This window comes from Giraffa tippelskirchi, chromosome 10 (assembly GCF_054371585.1).
Source record: "Giraffa tippelskirchi isolate mGirTip1 chromosome 10, T2T-mGirTip1v1.2.pri, whole genome shotgun sequence".
Taxonomy (NCBI): Eukaryota; Metazoa; Chordata; class Mammalia; order Artiodactyla; family Giraffidae; genus Giraffa; species Giraffa tippelskirchi.
In genome coordinates, this window is record NC_137284.1 from 4914528 (window position 1) to 4930608 (window position 16081).

Consider the following 16081-nt stretch of genomic DNA (forward strand, 5'->3'; position numbering starts at 1 on the left):
AAACTAGACTTTTTTTTAATAAGCAAAAATGCTTTTGTTTTGTGCAAATAGAGTTAACTATACTCTTGATACTGTAGTGAAAGGGGAAAAAAAAAGCCTTTGAGATGTTACCTTCTTTCATGATAAAATTTCAGATTTATTAACTGTTGTGAAAAGAAAAGGCAAGTAAGAGTTTTCTTCATCTTGGCTGATTAGGTTGCTATGCAATTATAAGTATGACCTGACTGGTAATATCTGAGTGAAAAGTAGAAGCCATAGACTCTTCTTGCTCCACGCGGTCCCACTGTGGACCCCCAGGACCTACATGACCCCGGGCTGGTTTAAAACGCAAACCCTCAGAGGTTCCGCCTCGACCCACTGGGCCTGCAAACAATTCGTATGTGTACTCTCTATTACTCTATACAACCTCTATAAACTATCTCATGAACTACCTCAACATTTTAAAAACACACCCTTGCCCCTGGAGAGGAAGGCAGAGAATGAAACAAACTCAGTTCTCCAAAGTCAGCACAAAAACATTTCCTACGTTTTCTAAATTTATCTAAATCCCTACCAATTTTTACAGTTTGGGGGCTTAGTCAAAACAGTGTGGTCTCTGGATGTAATTAAAACATCAAGTTTTATTGATAATAAGCTCCCAACACAAAAACATAACGAGTGTAGGAATCTCTTGTGCATTTACTTTGGCAATACATGGTCACAAGGTTGAAGTACTTCAAAGAGCTCAGCAAGAAGGCAATTCTATATCCCTACTGGGACACAGCCTGAAACGTTCTGGGCAGAAAATAAAGAGTTTGGAAGCTATAGTTCAAGTCTCCTTGGTGGCCTGGGATTAATGTAAAAGGATCCTTAAAAACCTGGAACCCCCATATCCCTAAAAATACAGGGTTGGCCATAACACTTATGAACAAACTCTTTGGTCAACCCAATGCTACAAAGCAGAATTCCCCACTGAAGGGCTTCAGACTAACTGGCAGTGGTCTTTTAGTGTTGAGTGTTTGAAACTGAAGAAGTGAGAGGTCCTGAGAGAGCAACACCGAGTCTCAAGAAACAAGACCACAGAGCGGGGCCGAGTCGGCACGGGGTACAAGCAATGTTACCAGGGCTCTGTTACTGACCACCTCTGCTACATACACCAACTTCTCCTTCTTTTGTTTTACTGTGGCTTATTTGCATAGTCCAAGTGTTATGGCAGAAAGTGCAACAGGCAAATGAGAACCAGGCTTCAGTCAGCATGACGGGTAAAGCCCAGGATAACTCTTCCTGCCATACAGGTGTGAATGTCTGTCTAGATGGAAACGTCTGTCTAAATGTACCTTTGGGTCACCAAAGGAGCTGTGCAACATTACACACAGTCACACACTAGATGACCGACAGCACAGTGCAAAGTAGCTGAGTGTCACCTGAACTGCAATGTAGTTCTTCTTTACATACTGACAAGAGAAATGTACTTGAATTACCAAAGTTTTTTAAAAATCCTGATAACAAGTTTAACTGACATTTTTTACTTCTACCTTTGAAGTCAATCAAAGGGCACGTTTTAACAAATTTTCCCAAACAACATCAGAATTAATACTCCTATTTCTCTATAAATAAGAAACAAGTCGAAACTCCCTTTCAAGGAGATCACATTGCCTGCATTCTTAACAAGGACTCAACATGGGGACCTCTGAATTAACAGGTTCAGTTTAACAGTATGAGAACAACTTTACTCTGCAATAACACCCTGATCATCCAGAATTTTAACCAATTTAACCGGGGGAAAAAACCAATCTACAGTGGGTAATACATTCATTAGAACTTACTTAACCCTTCCTTGATAGCACAGGGCTGTCAAAGTGAATGTCACTTCCTCTGCTGGGCTGTAACACCCTGAGACACAGGGGCCACTAAACCTGTTTTAATTAAATGGCCCCATACAGCTCCCTTTCTACACTTGCCTCTTCATAATTCTTTCAGCTTCTACTACCTAATAATTCTCTCACTATATCCACCTTAACAAGCCACCAATCTGTCAAGAGTCTGTTAAAAGACAACCAAAGCTGTGAGATGACCTACAGAGTGGGAGGCGCCAGGTCCTTCGGGGCCTGTGACACAGGATGACCCGGGACTGCTCTGTAGCACCCCCTACCCCCACCCCCGTTTCTAAATTCTGTTCTGAGCAGAAAAGGCTGCCAGGTACTTGACTGCCTAACAATCCAGGGAGTTACTGTGTATTAGAAATTCAAGACTGCAGCTACTGAATTTCAAAAACAGAATGAAATGTCTGACACATCTACTTCCATGTACAATCAAGGCTACGACCTCAGTTATCAGGTGGCATGTACCCTGCAAAAGGAAACGCTTTTCCTCATCTTCAAAACCAAATCAATACTTACCTTAAAACTTAACGTCTTAAAGAAAACAAAGACTACATTCCAAAGTCCAATATAATTTTTAAAAATATTATCAATGCCATTGTTCCCTGGCTCAAAGTACCAATCTGTTAAAGCTGGGGTTCCAAAGTCATCTGCAGAACTTCCCCCAACTGGGAATGACTTTAATGAGGGTAAACTCAACTAAGTGAGAGTAGAAACCAGTCACAGGAATATTTCGGTTCTGTAACTACCCGGGGTTATTCAGGCATAAGGCAACAGACCCAAACCTGACAGGACAGCCGCGGGCTGTGCTGAGGAGCCGGGGAGCAGGCGCTGAGGGAGGTGGAAGCAGTATGGCAGGAAGCGGGGCCGAGGGGCTGCGTGTCCCCTACGTCGTCCCAGGCTGGAACTGGGAGCTGACTGGACAAATGAGCCAGAGCACTGCAGACGTAACCTCTTTTACTGGTAAGAAACACGAACGTACCCCTTGGTCTACCATCACCAGGACAAGCGGAAGAAAGGTGCCTCACATCTTTCTGAATAAAAGGGCAAAGCCCCAGAGCACCGAAATCACAGAAATGTAATCTTGTAGAACCTACTAGATCTACCGTGTTCCTCTTGTTAGTTTCTCCTAAGGAGCTCGTGCAGAACGTCTCCCATCGCTCCCTGACTTCGTCTGGAAGATCTTCAGAGGGGAGAAAAGGAAAAAAGCATGATCACTACAGGGACCGACACGCAGGCAAAGGTGGCGCACGAGAGGGCACCGCCATGTGGTTCATCAGAGGCGAGCAAGCCCTGCAGGCTGAGCGCCGGGCTCCAGGGGGCTCAGGGTTACAGAGCCCGGCTCAGTCTGAACCCTGAGAACTTTCAGGAGCCCCCATACCCCACCCCCATGGCCTATGCTTGATGCCAAGAGAGCTCTAACCAGTTATCTGAATTTAACAATTTTTTTAGGATCTTTTGGTAAAAACTTAACCTGGAAAATATTAATGTAAGTGTTTGCACTTAACTCCTTATAAAGGTGTGGCTAACAGTGGTCCTGCTCCATGGTCATGCGAGTTCAGGAAATCTTGCACACACTGACTCCTGCACACTTTCTTCAGAAATTCTGAGGGCGCATTTAGCCCATGACTGCCCCATGGAACCCAGTGTGGGTTCTTAAGTTCCTCAAAGATAATGTTTTCTAAATACTTGTATCATAGGACAACAAACGGATACATGTGCAATAGTGAAATCTAACCTCTACCGAAAATTTAAAGAAAAGGAGACTCAAAAAGTTTTATGAGAAAATGAAACTACAGCTGCAATCTCAAAGCCCTCACTAGACTAAAGTTGTCATCTGACAATTCTGGTTTAAACACATGTGCATACACCCACACACACACATCTGGGAAGCAACTACCATAAAACTAAGGCTGCTCTAAAAGAACACACACACACGACATGACCAATTCACGTGTACGGCTAAGGACATACCGTGTGATGATATGGCTAATCTCTCTCTCAAGAAGCCAAACTACAGGTGGGCAAGCCCCGGTTTCTCCATCACTGGGCCACAATCATGCTTTAGCGCACAGTCAATAGGTAACAGCCTCTTGAACACACACATTCTTGAGAGAAGTAGGGTAGATTGGGAGCTGATTTTCAGCAAGCTAACAACTGAACAAAGGCTGCACCCCAGAGGCTAAGACATTCTGCTTTGGAGTGAGTCACAGGACTGGTAACCCCCGGGAGCACACAGGGCTCTTAATACCCTCGTCCAGGAGGAGGTGGACTCAAGGCCTGGGAGCCAGTGTGACGGGCATCCGCACAGCTTGTTCAAGTAACCTCGGGCTGATTACACTCAGATGCTAGTACAGAAAGAGTCTTTTAGGATATTGGCTAACAGCCCTCATTTTAGTAATAGAGAGATAGAAAAAAATGCTGATAAGTATCTTAATATGCTAGTGAAATGAACTCAAACCCACAGGCCATGTGGGGGCCTTCAGGAAAAGAGGAAAAGCAAGAGTAACTAACTGTAGCTCACGAGGCTCCACTGTCAGCCTATCAGTACTTTAAGCTCAAAGGGACAACTCGTGAGCCATGCTCTTAGAGAATGAAAGTGGGTGACTCCAGTCACCGGGCAAGCATGCCTATATTCAGTAAAAGGGCTGCAGAACTAAGAACAGAGATACAGCAAAGAGTTACATTGTTCAAACACATTCTCAAGAGTCTCATTCAAGTCTTCAGATAATGTGGAAACAGAAACTCCTTTAATTTAAAAAGCTATGAATCCTTCCACTCTGCCCTTAAATTCTTTCTCCAGTCCAACAGAAACGACGCTGCACCCCCGGAGCCCGTTACCTTTGATGAGCTGTTGCACGAAGGCGCCGTTGGGGCCCTTCTCTGCGCTATGCACGACGCAGTTGGCGATCCTCGTCAGGTGGCCCATATAGCCGTGCCGTCGACCTCCCTCGGCCCTGCCAGGGGGCAAAGGACAAATGTTCAGACTCCTGAGAGCATGGGGTGAAGAAGCAGCTGGGTAACCACTGTGGAGTTAAGCAATCATTCTAAAATCCGAGCCCCCAAGAACAGACAGGAGGAGGGTAAGGAATCTTATCAGACTCACGGGGGGCTGTGAAATGTGTGGGTCTCAAAAAATTACACTGCAGCCTCACTAGACAGGACAAATTTTGTTCAAGTATTCAAACCAAACACCTTCAGTCACATATTACCTTTAAAAACAAAAACCGAAACATTCACTGGCGCCTGATGATTCCGTGACTGTGACTTTACTTTCTTTCTGTAAAACTATTTTTCAGACTAAACAGACTGTAGAGAACTGAGGTGAGAATTCTACTGGTTCATTTAGCTAAGACGTTAAATTTCAATCATATTAATCAATTACCAGACAAAGATATCCACTAATGGCATTTCTTGAGTTAAAATGTTAACTGACTCAAGGACTTGGACAAGAGGAGAGGTAGTCAACTTGCGTGTGCCCCATACACTGCTAGGAACGCAGACATGCACGTTACTTCTCACCCCTTCCCTCACCAGAGTCTAACCTTTACAACTGACCCATCTTTACACTTAAGACTTCTCACATCACTGTGACCTCTCTACCTGACTATTTAAAAAGTGTCAATATTTTAAACTCTATGAAACAGAAGACTTTTGACTGCAGACAGGAGGGAACAAACTGAAGAGATCTTTACTTAAAAGGAGATTCTTTCAGGAGCCGCTTAAAAAAACAAAACAAAACACCACATTATGCTTACAGGCCTGCCTCAAAAATAAAAGTATCTGCTACTAAGCTTAGAGGTTCCAGGGATACCTACAGGTCAGAAGGCACAGGGTGGACTTCAGCTGAGCTGCTAAAAGAGCCTCTTCTGTTGTTGTTCAGTTGCTCAGTCATGTCCAACTCTTTGCGACCTCTTTCAGTTTCACCATAAGAACCTGAATGTTCCTTCAGGGCAAATTCTTACAAACTCCGCTGTATTCCCTCAAACCTCCACAAGTGAAAACAAACACCCATCTCCAAGTTTTTTGGCCCAAGGCTCCAGGTGTTCTTTACGCTTCCTACGGAAACCTTAGAAAGCTCTGTCAGGACCCTCAAGAAAGAAGAAATAAACTTAGCCAGGACTTCAGAGGCTGGCACTCACGGGGAGCAGAGCACTGGTGAGACGAGGAGGCAGAGAGAGGAAGGGAGTCAAAGAAGGCGAAGACGGACCAGAGATGTCAGTCTGGCCACAGAAGGGCTCTACTTGGAGGAGAGGATCTGAGCCCCAGCGACGCTCAACTACAAGCCATCTTTCTCCACACAGAATCAAAGCAAAGCCCTATCGGTTTTTAGTAAGTGATTTTTAAAAGAAATGTATACCCCAAAATGTATGCTTCCATAAATCTGACTTAAAAGCACACACAAGAATGCCTCGAGAGTGTTTCCCAAACACACCCCACTGCTGCAGAATCTGTGGGAAGGCATAAGAGCCCCCTGGGCGTTAGAGAAGAATGCTCATCTCAGACAACACTGCTGGGGAAACTCTGTGTAACAAAGCCACTCACAGGCAGCAACAAATACCTCAGCTAATCGCGCCAGTCAGCTAACAGAGATTTTCTTAAAAAGGAAATACTAGGCCATTTTACCCTCCTCTAGCTCCAGGCACAAAGTGACTTTAGGAGCTAATTATCATCAAGGAGGACTTGCCTTTGTCATTCTCTTCCTTCCCCTTCCCATCACTCTCAGAAAAACCTCCATTCACAAAGAAACAAGATGTTTCAAAGGCAGCAACAGAGGAGGGGCGTACTCCCAACCCCTGGTTTCCCTCAAGACAGGTAGAAAGACAGGGAGATCTAAAAGTAAATTATTAGAAAAATACCTGTTAACAATTAAATGCTCTGGAAGTCCCAAGAGAGCCATTTCTAACTAACTGTAAAGTGGCCTATACCATGTAACTATATTCACTGTTCCCTGTCTAGAGCAAGGGTGCACATTTTCTTCAAATTAAAAATCAGGGCTTCTCTGGAGGCTGAGTGGTGAGGACTCCATCTGCCAACACAGGAGACACAGGTTCGGTCCCTGGTCCAGGAAGACCCCACATGTCTCAGAGTGGCAACTGCTAAGCCTGTGCTCTAGAGTCCAGGAGCCACAACTCCTGAAACCTGAGCGCCTAGATCTGTGCTCTGGAATAAGAGCAGCCACGGCAATAAGAAGCCCACATGCTGGAGCTGGAGGGTGGGCCCGACATGCCACAACTAGTGCAAAAAAGCCTGAGCAGCAGCAAAGACCCAGCACAGCCAAATACAAATAAATAAATGATCAAGCTGAACTCCTGTCAGAAAACAATATACTTACTGTTTCTTCTCATTCATTTCCCAGGCATCAAGTATTCGTTCTATTAACTGACATTTCTGAAAGAGCTGAATAAAAAGGAATGTTTCAGGTTAACACTGACATAAATGTCAAAGTGTCAAAATTTTAAAGTGAAACAGAACTCTAGTTAAACAGAAAAGTGATACATACCACTTTATACATACAACCCAGCAAGCTAAATACAGCTGTGAATCATTGGCTAAATCAGACGCAATGTGATAAAGTAACTGCTGCCAGTGAGCAGCTGGCCTAAAGCGAAGCTGGGTTTTATTCTGAAATGGAATCTTGCCCCAGCAAAAATTTAGCTCACAGCCCACAGCAATACTTGTACTTTTCAAATGTGAGCAACACTTACTTCTACATGAACTAACATTATTGCATTCTTATTAAAAACAGGTGTGGCTGGCCAAATCCTGCAGGCCAATGACCAGAGCTGCGGGTTGCATTATCAGAATGTGCAAAGCCAGTCTCATTCAAATGTCATCATCTGTCTTCCCCATCTACTTGGTCACTCAGGCTAGCCTTGCCCATCTTCAAGGTTTGGGGTAACACGGTGTGAGCGAGAGAATGTCCACAGTCACAGAACCGCAGAGCAAGAAGACACCTGAAGACTGACTCAGTAAAACCATCACCTCACATTTAACAAAGACAACAGGTCCCCGGAAGGGGGGTGCTGACACTGAGAGAACTCACCTCTCCCCACTTTCCGTCACGGATTCAGCACCAGAAATGAAAACTCAGGCAAGCCAAATAACTGTTCAAATGTTATTTAAATCTGTGTTGTTTTTTAATTTCCAAAAGGTTTCTAAATCTTCAAATCTATTGAGTTTACAGAAACTTTTTAAAAAAGTTCATCTAATAGTGAACTGCCTAGGATATGATTTATACAATCACTGGTTAAAAGTACAATCAAAATAAAACAGTTAAATCCTCAGATTCTGAAATCTCACCTCCTACCCTTAAACTTCAATTCACTTCACAACTTAAGTAGAAAACTACTATAACCAGGAGTGGCAGAAAAAAAGACACCAAGTAAGCTTACATGTTTCAATAACAAGTTGTCACCAGTGGAGTCTTGATCAGTAATTGTGCTATTTTCTGTGTTTTCAAAAGGACTCGCAAGAATCAGTGCAATGCAAATTTCCACTTGTGTATGTAAAAAGTTATTCCATGTGTATTTGAAGAACATGTCCTACAAAAAAAAAGAAAAGTAATGCTTTCTTTTACTGTCACCTCAATCTTTCAGTCACTACTTCAATACCTTCACCAAATAATCAATCAACAAATGATGTGCTCCTGGTACAATAAAACAAATTAAAAGGAACACATTATTTTTAAAGGCAGTTTAAAACGCCTTCATAGACTAAATAACATTATATTTGCTCATTCAACATGTCAGAATTTGCAAGGAATCTAATAGAGACCAACAATAAATGCATAAAGACAATAATAAATTTCTCAGAGAAAATCTTTTTGTTTTCACAGTGACTAATACAGATATTAAGTTTAGTAAATTTCCAATGATTTTCAAAGAAATTTATGAGAATTTCATTTTGATTCAACAAAATGTTCACTGATGGAGGTCATGTGTGGAACTCCTGGAGATGCAAGGGTTTTCCAGATCACCTGGAAAAGGTAAAGGTAGCAGAAAAGACAGCTCCTAAAAGCACAAAATGCACAACTGCAGTATGTTCTCAGGATATCTCTGAGTCTGGTTACCCAATCTCAAAATGAAAAAGTAATGATTAATGATCCATTTAGAAGTTTTATTGAATTTAGCACTCAAAAGTAGCTCTAATATTAACAACAGAATGAATTAACAACAGCTGTACACTTATTAGTATTCAGATTAAAGACTAGTAATCGACGACCTCAAGGAGACTCCCAGAGACAGGGTGGGAAGTTACCTTCCTGTCAGTGGGTGGGGCAGGAACTCTGTCCCCAGGGGGCAAGGGTCATGCTACCAAAGGAAGTGTGATCCTGTGACGCCTCCTCTTCCTCCAAAACGGCCCTGCTCTCTGTGCCCTCTACTGATGTGTCACTTAACACATCGGGTCGAAATACAACTAAACTATCTCAGCGATGCTACAAAGCACAACGGTATGGTTGATAGAGCATGCGTGGGTTTGAACGTGGACGTGAATTTAAATCTTGGCTCCACCACTTACTAGCCATGGAACGTACCCCTCTCTGGGCATGATCTGAAAAAAACAGTTTTATATACATGATCACAGGAGAAATGTCTATGAAGTGCCCACTCGATGCCTCTCATGTGAAGAGCAAACACCAGGCCCTCCTCTGAAACACACGCCAAATCCCCCCAGGGCATAGTGTGACCACCCCATGCTGCAGGAGACAGGACAGAGGCGGCAGGAGCCTGCCCCTGACAAGCCCGTGGATCCTGAGCACAGGCCTCAGAGTTGGACCTCAGGAGTGCGGGAAGCCCAGATAATGCCTGGGCGCTTCCTTTTCCCTTCCATTCCCTTCTGCTTCCACCGAAGCAGACTAAATCAAAAAAGAGACTCAAAGACAGTCTTAATACCCTCTGCAGATCTCTCTCAGTGGAAAAAAGACAAAAGCCTGTGCCCTGAAGAGAAGCATTGTGAAGGGAAAACAGTGCTGCAGGGAGCAGCCATCTATGGCTCACACAACCCCCAAAGAAAGTGACTACATTCACTCTATCCTCCTTGGGAGACTGAGCTTCTGGAGGGAAATGTCTGCGTCTTAACTGTCCTGGAAAGTCTCTATAACACTGACACAGATCTTTACACACAGCAACATAAATCACTACTGAAAAATTATTAAAAGCATTCAAAATTGATGATAACCTCAAGGGGAAGACTGTTTGCACTCAGACCAAAAAAAGTCATTGACACGTACTGTGAGTTTGAGGTTCTACAATCAGTGATCTTATTTATAAAAGCTCAGGCAAGTGAAGACGTCTTTTCGGGGACATCTTACCAGTATGACCCCAATGCTATTCAGCTCCATGAGGTCCCCGTTGATGCTGCTGGTATTCGTCTGGAGGAGGCTGGATACCAACCTAACCACACTCAGCCGGGTGTTCCCCACGGGGGGGTCGAGCACGCCCCACGTAGTCTTCATCACACTTTTCTGAGAAAGAAAAAGCTTTCTGATTAGATTCAGTTCAGGACTTCCCTAGTGGTCCAGTGCTGAAGAATCCGCCTGCCAACGCAGGGGACACAGGTTTGATCCCTGGTCCAAGAAGATCACATATGCCATGGGGCAACTAAGCCCACGCGCCCTGGAGTCCATGCTCCGCAACAAGCAGAGCCGTCTCAGGGAGAAGCCCTCACACTGCAACCAGAGGACAGCCCCTACTTGCCGCAACTAGAGAAATGCTTGCATGCAGCAACGAAGACCCAGCACAACCAAAAATAAATAAATAAACAAAAAATTTTAAAAACCAGTTCAATAAACAAACGGTGTAGGAGTATGTACTAAGATACAACACTAGTTAAACTAAGCCGCGGACAACACCTGCAGGAAAATCCGAAACTCCTACTGGTATCTTTAAGATATGATGAAATAAATATAAGAGGAAAAAATTGGTAATTTGCCTAGACTACCTATTTGGTAAGAAATCAAGTATCCCCCTGCCTTCAATATTCTAAACAAGCAGAAAGCTCGTCAAATCCATGAAGTAAAAGTGCAATACTCCAAACCTGACCAGAAACCTGAGAAACTAAGAAAAGTGACAAGTGGTTTGGGAACACAGCCCTCAATCTTTGCCAAATCTGTGATAAAAATGCAAACTCAGTAGCTGCGTCTGGGTCACAACCTAGAAAGAGGCTCAACCTCAAACCTGCTTTCATTCATAAAAGGGAGTTTCTATTCTTTGAAATCACAGAAGATAGATCCAGAACATTTCAGAACTTTAGAAGTTTGGCAGGACACCCACGACAAAGTGAAAAGGGTATCCTTCTCCACGTCCCCGTCCAACAGGGCTTCCCAGCCCCCCCCCCCCCACTGCCTGCTCTCCTCCAGGCTCAGGCGAAAGAGGAGCGCCCCCTTCACTCCCTGCAGCACAGTGCTAATGAACATGGATCTACTCACACACTGCACCGTGCAGGAAAGCCAGTCATAGGCTGAACTCACTGCCCCCACAGGGAAAGAGAAGTCCACACAAAACACTGTCTTACTCTGGAATCAGGCCCAGGAAGAGCACCAAAGTGAGAATCCACGAGATGCTTTTCTGTCCACCGAGAAAGGAGACGGTGACACCTGAGACACGGTCAGGGGCACCTGGCCACACCCCCTTCTCTCAGGTCCTCCTCCTCCGACTTTCACTGCTTTTCTCCTCAGCAAATCCTGCTTCTTCCCTGACTCTCCTGCCCTTCTCTCCGGGCGTGGCATGAAGGACACCACCGGCCACCATCAGTAGGCAAACTTTCCACAGCAGGCCCTGAGCACTCTGGCCTGTGCCCCAGACCACTGCCTGCTCGCTGGTCATATGAGGAGACAATCTAGAAGCTGAACCAGACTCCAAACACAATGGACATAAATTATTCTCTGCCCCCTCCACAAACTGGTTAAATAAACAGGAAACACCTAAAGCAGAAAGGAGACACTAGTACCCTCTATCTCCAGGAACTCACTCAGCAGAGGCCACAGAGATGCACCGTGTATAGCCTGGGACGCCGGATGCAATGATGCACACAGAAAGAAAAACCAAAGTGTAAGAACTGCTGCGGGCGGCGGAACTCTCAAGAACTGTCTTCCACCCGAGAGACACCACAAGGAAGAGCCTCGTCCCCTAACCTCAGTCTGCAGCAATCCAAGGGGTAGCCATCACGAAGGACACCGCTATGGACCATGGACACCCTGCTTTTTTGTAGGTCTTCACTGTCTGCGTTTTCAGTGGCTGCCTGAGTAAACAGTCATTTCTGGATTAGCACACGGATGCCCCTGACAGAAAAACTAACACTCCAAGTCACAATCAACCCAGCACTTCTTAAATGAGAATCTGTCCATCAGGCAGTTACACTGCTCCAACTCTGAGTAAGACAAACTCAACTTCCAAGATTAGTTTCTTGAAGATTAACGTGTACCTCAAAGATGTGAAAATAACATGTTATGAGAAGAAAACTATTTTACTTGCATGTAAATGCAAAGAATTTATAGAGAAAAAAAAACAACAAAAAGCTGCATTTTCTAAGCAGGTGAGTATCTTACTTAATTTACTTAATTCTATTCCATTCATCAATTTAGACACTATATACAGATAAAAGCCAATTTAAAAACTAGTTCAAAAGCAATGAAAACAATAGCACTTTAAACATACTTTGCACATGGGGGGATGGGTCACAGCCAGTTCTTGAACTCAGAAGGTTCATCTACCTTCTAACAGTTGAAATCAAACTACGGAGCTGTTCAATGATGCTTCAGAGAGCTGCCTTACCTTAGGGGGCTCAAGCAGGAGTTCGTGAAAAGATCCAAGTCTTCCTCGAATGGCTTCTAGAACACTCTTGTTGACCGAACAGGCTGAGTGACTCATGCCTGGGGGGCAGATCTCTATATGGCCTTCAAATCTTGAAACAAAGCAAGTTAATTTTATTTATTATTTCAGAACAAACCATTCAAGGTGCTCTGTAACAGCGTATGGTGGTGGTTGAGTCTCTAGGTCGTGTCTGACTTTTGCGACCTCATGGACTATAGTCCAACAGGCTCCTCCATCCGTGGGATTTTCCAAGCAAGAGTACTGGAGTGGGTTGTCACTTCCTCCTCCAGAGATCTTTCTGACCCAGGGCTCAAATCAGTGTCCCCCACATTAGCAGGCAGGTTCTTTACTGACTGAGCCACCAGGAAAACCCGTATCAGAGTATAAGCATATTCAAAACAGCTATGGAATATATGTAATTGTATCAAAATTTCTGGAAGGATAGAAAGAGGGTGTAATAAAACCTTGATGGGGATCAGCTGACATGACCAGAAATCCAACAACATATGCTGTCAGGGGAGAAATTACATGCCATTTCTTCCCATTTTCTCCTGAACTTTCTAGCTCCTTGCACCTACTGTACTAATACCACTTCTCTAACCAGAAACTGTGGAAAGTAACCAGAGATCCCTGAATTACGGTGCATACCATCCTTGCCTACCACTGGATAACTGTTAATAATAAACAGGCCTGGAATTTCCTTGGTGCTCTAGTGGTTAAGAATCGGCCTGCCAATGCAGGGGACACAGGTTCGATCCCTGGTCCAGGAAGATCCCACCTAATGTGGGGCAACTAAGCTCATGGGCTGCAACTACCAAACCTGGGCACCCTAGCGCCTGTCTTTCACGCCACACACAGCAATGAAGACCCACAGCAGCCAAAATAAATAGGCCTCTATTTGTTCTACAGATACTCTTAACTAATCCATCAACACTGCTTCTTCTTTAAAAGGCTTATATTAATGTTCTGTATAAAGCTCTATCTATAGTCATCGTAAGTGGCTTGGAGCTTCCCTGGTGGCTCAGACAATAAAGCGTCTGCCTACAACGAGGAAGACCAGGGTTCAATCCCTGGGTCAGGAAGATCTCCTGGAGAAGGAAATGGCAACCCATTCCAGTATTCTTGCCTGGAAAATCCCATGGACGCAGGAGCCTGGTAGACAATAGTCCATGGGGTTGCAAAGAGTCGGACACAACTGAGCGACTTCACTTTCTTTCACTTACAGTCATTATAAACCACTTCTCTTAGGAAAACAATTACGAAATTGCTTTCATTAAGTGTTAAGTCAAAATCAGTGTTAGGAAGCACGGGGATTCTCAAAGTTGGGGGACAGGAGGGAGGGGTGTGAAGCTGTGGGTGTGCAGTTCAGACTGAAAGATAAACCGGGGAGTGGTGTGTCAGTGCAAACTCACGCCTAACAACACAGCTGCTGGAGCAGGAAGGCCTGCGCCGAATCCGGGCCCTTTGCTCACCAGCTGTTTGTTCTGATACGCAAAGAACGCCCCTCCCAGGACTGCCGGGGACCACGCCGGCACCAAGGGCCGAGAGCAGAGCCTGGCACAGCTAACACCTAGAGAGGGACCATTACGACAGTTATCTCAAAACATTTCACACGTGCAAGCGATTTCCAAGAGCTACACGTAACAGCAGTCAGAAATGCAATTACAGAAAGGGCGCATGGGCAGGGGAAGGACTTCTGCTTTGATTATAGTGCTTTTTACTGTGTAGGGGTTTTAATAATTTATGTGGCCAAATATAGCATTCTTCAGTACAGTTTCTGTCCAGGAAGCCATACTTTAAAAACTTCTTTACAATGTCATAATCCTATGAGCTTCTGCATACTTTCCCTCTAGTATTTTTCATTTATCTGGAATTTATTTTTATGCAAAACAGGCACAGACACTGGATTTCTTCCCCAAGTGGCGAGTCACTTTCTAAGCCACATTTACGACCTGCTTTTTTCCACTCATGTGAAAATACCATACAAAAACTTAACCTCAAAATCCTTACTCATTCACATAAGTTTCATTTGTTCATCTAATAAATACTTGTGGTGGTTCAGAGGTGAAGTTGTATCTGACTCTTGCAACCCCATGGTCTGTAGCGTGGCAGGCTCCTCTGTCCATGGGATTTTCCAGGCAAGTATACTAGAGTAGGTTGCCATTCCCTTCTCCAGGGGATCTTCCCAACCCAGGGACTGAACCCCAGTCTCCTGCATTGCTGGCAGATTCTTTACCGACTGAGCTGTTGATCTAATAAATACTTAGTGAGCATAAGCTTATCTACCTGCCTTGACTCAGGTACAACAGTCAATATCCACCGTGTTTCTCACCTTTTAGTTCTTCCAAATGTATGTAAAAATCCACCAAATCCAAAACAAAACTCACACTGATATTCCAAGCAGAGGCATGTTAAATGTGGAACTTAGACTTGGAAAGGAACAGGCAGTGGTGGCTGCTGGGGGCATCGGCAGTCGGTGCCCTTTCTCTGCTGAACAGTGACCTAGTGTCCAGACACACCACAGCTTCCTCACCCATTCACCAGTTAAAGACACTTTGCACACAGTTTTGGGTGATTACGAATAAAGCACACAAACATTCACTTGTAAGATTGTGTGATACAATTGCAACTTCTCGTGGGTAAATATCTAAGAGTGCTGGATAACAAAGGTCTGTTATTTAAAAACTGCCAGGTGCTTTTAGAAGGTGGCCATGTGACTTTCCATCCCAGGTGGACCGTGGGAGGCTTCACTGTCACCAGCACTGGCTATTTGTTTATGTTTATTTCGTTTAGCTCCGCTTAGTGGGCCGAATGGTGCCCCTCCCCCCAAAACGCACATGTCCACCTCCTAGTCCCCAACCTGGATGCCCAGGTTTCCATCCTGCCTCACGGCCTACAGCATGAGGCTGAAAAGAACTGGTGAGGGGGATATTCTCGCCATGGCCCCTGATTTTAGGGGCTATGATTTCAGCCTCTACCATTAAGAATGATGGCGCTCAAGGGTTTTCTGTTTCTCAGTTTCCAAGTTTCTTTGTATTTCTTATCTGCAGACGTTTTATCATAAAAGACTTTAATGAAATGGTCGCATGGTTTTACTTCTTTAGTTTGTTGATACGAATTACACTGATTTTTATAAAAGCTATTTTTATACAGTGGTTTTGGGGAAGGTAAAGACTGGCCACATGCCCCCTGCCCTCACAAACGCACAGCCTCCCCCACTACTACACCCTCTGCCAGAGCAGTTATCACAGTCCGTGAACCTGCATTGACGCGTCACCGTCACCCAGGGCCTGGTGCACGCTCTGCGGGTCTGGACGATAGGTACGAGGCACTCAGACATCACTCAGAGGATCTGCACGGCCCTACAGGTCCTGAGCTCCACCTACTCACTTCGCCCCCAGCGCCACC

The 16081-nt window shown here is 44.6% G+C and overlaps 1 protein-coding gene and 1 long non-coding RNA gene across 31 annotated transcripts in view; one reads left to right on the top strand and one right to left on the bottom strand.

Moving 5' to 3' along the window:
- The window catches only part of PPP6R3 (protein phosphatase 6 regulatory subunit 3), a 119252-nt gene that overhangs the window by 31645 nt on the left and 71526 nt on the right, over nt 1–16081 (bottom strand). For 29 of the 30 annotated variants that reach the window (XM_081531804.1, XM_081531803.1, XM_081531798.1 and 26 more), the window contains 6 exons: nt 12635–12764; nt 10174–10326; nt 8255–8404; nt 7195–7259; nt 4701–4816; nt 2957–3042 (listed from right to left, as the gene is read on the bottom strand). In XM_081531804.1, the coding sequence (XP_081387930.1) occupies nt 2957–3042; nt 4701–4816; nt 7195–7259; nt 8255–8404; nt 10174–10326; nt 12635–12764 (700 nt within the window). Of the gene's footprint in view, nt 1–2956; nt 3043–4700; nt 4817–7194; nt 7260–8254; nt 8405–10173; nt 10342–12634; nt 12765–16081 lie in introns of all 30 variants that reach the window. The other variant, XM_081531805.1, reaches the window with a different exon arrangement.
- On the top strand, nt 4720–7978 carry LOC145522815 (uncharacterized). Its single transcript, XR_014066179.1, has 2 exons — nt 4720–4942; nt 7609–7978. It is a non-coding gene; the product is annotated as an uncharacterized LOC145522815 (long non-coding RNA).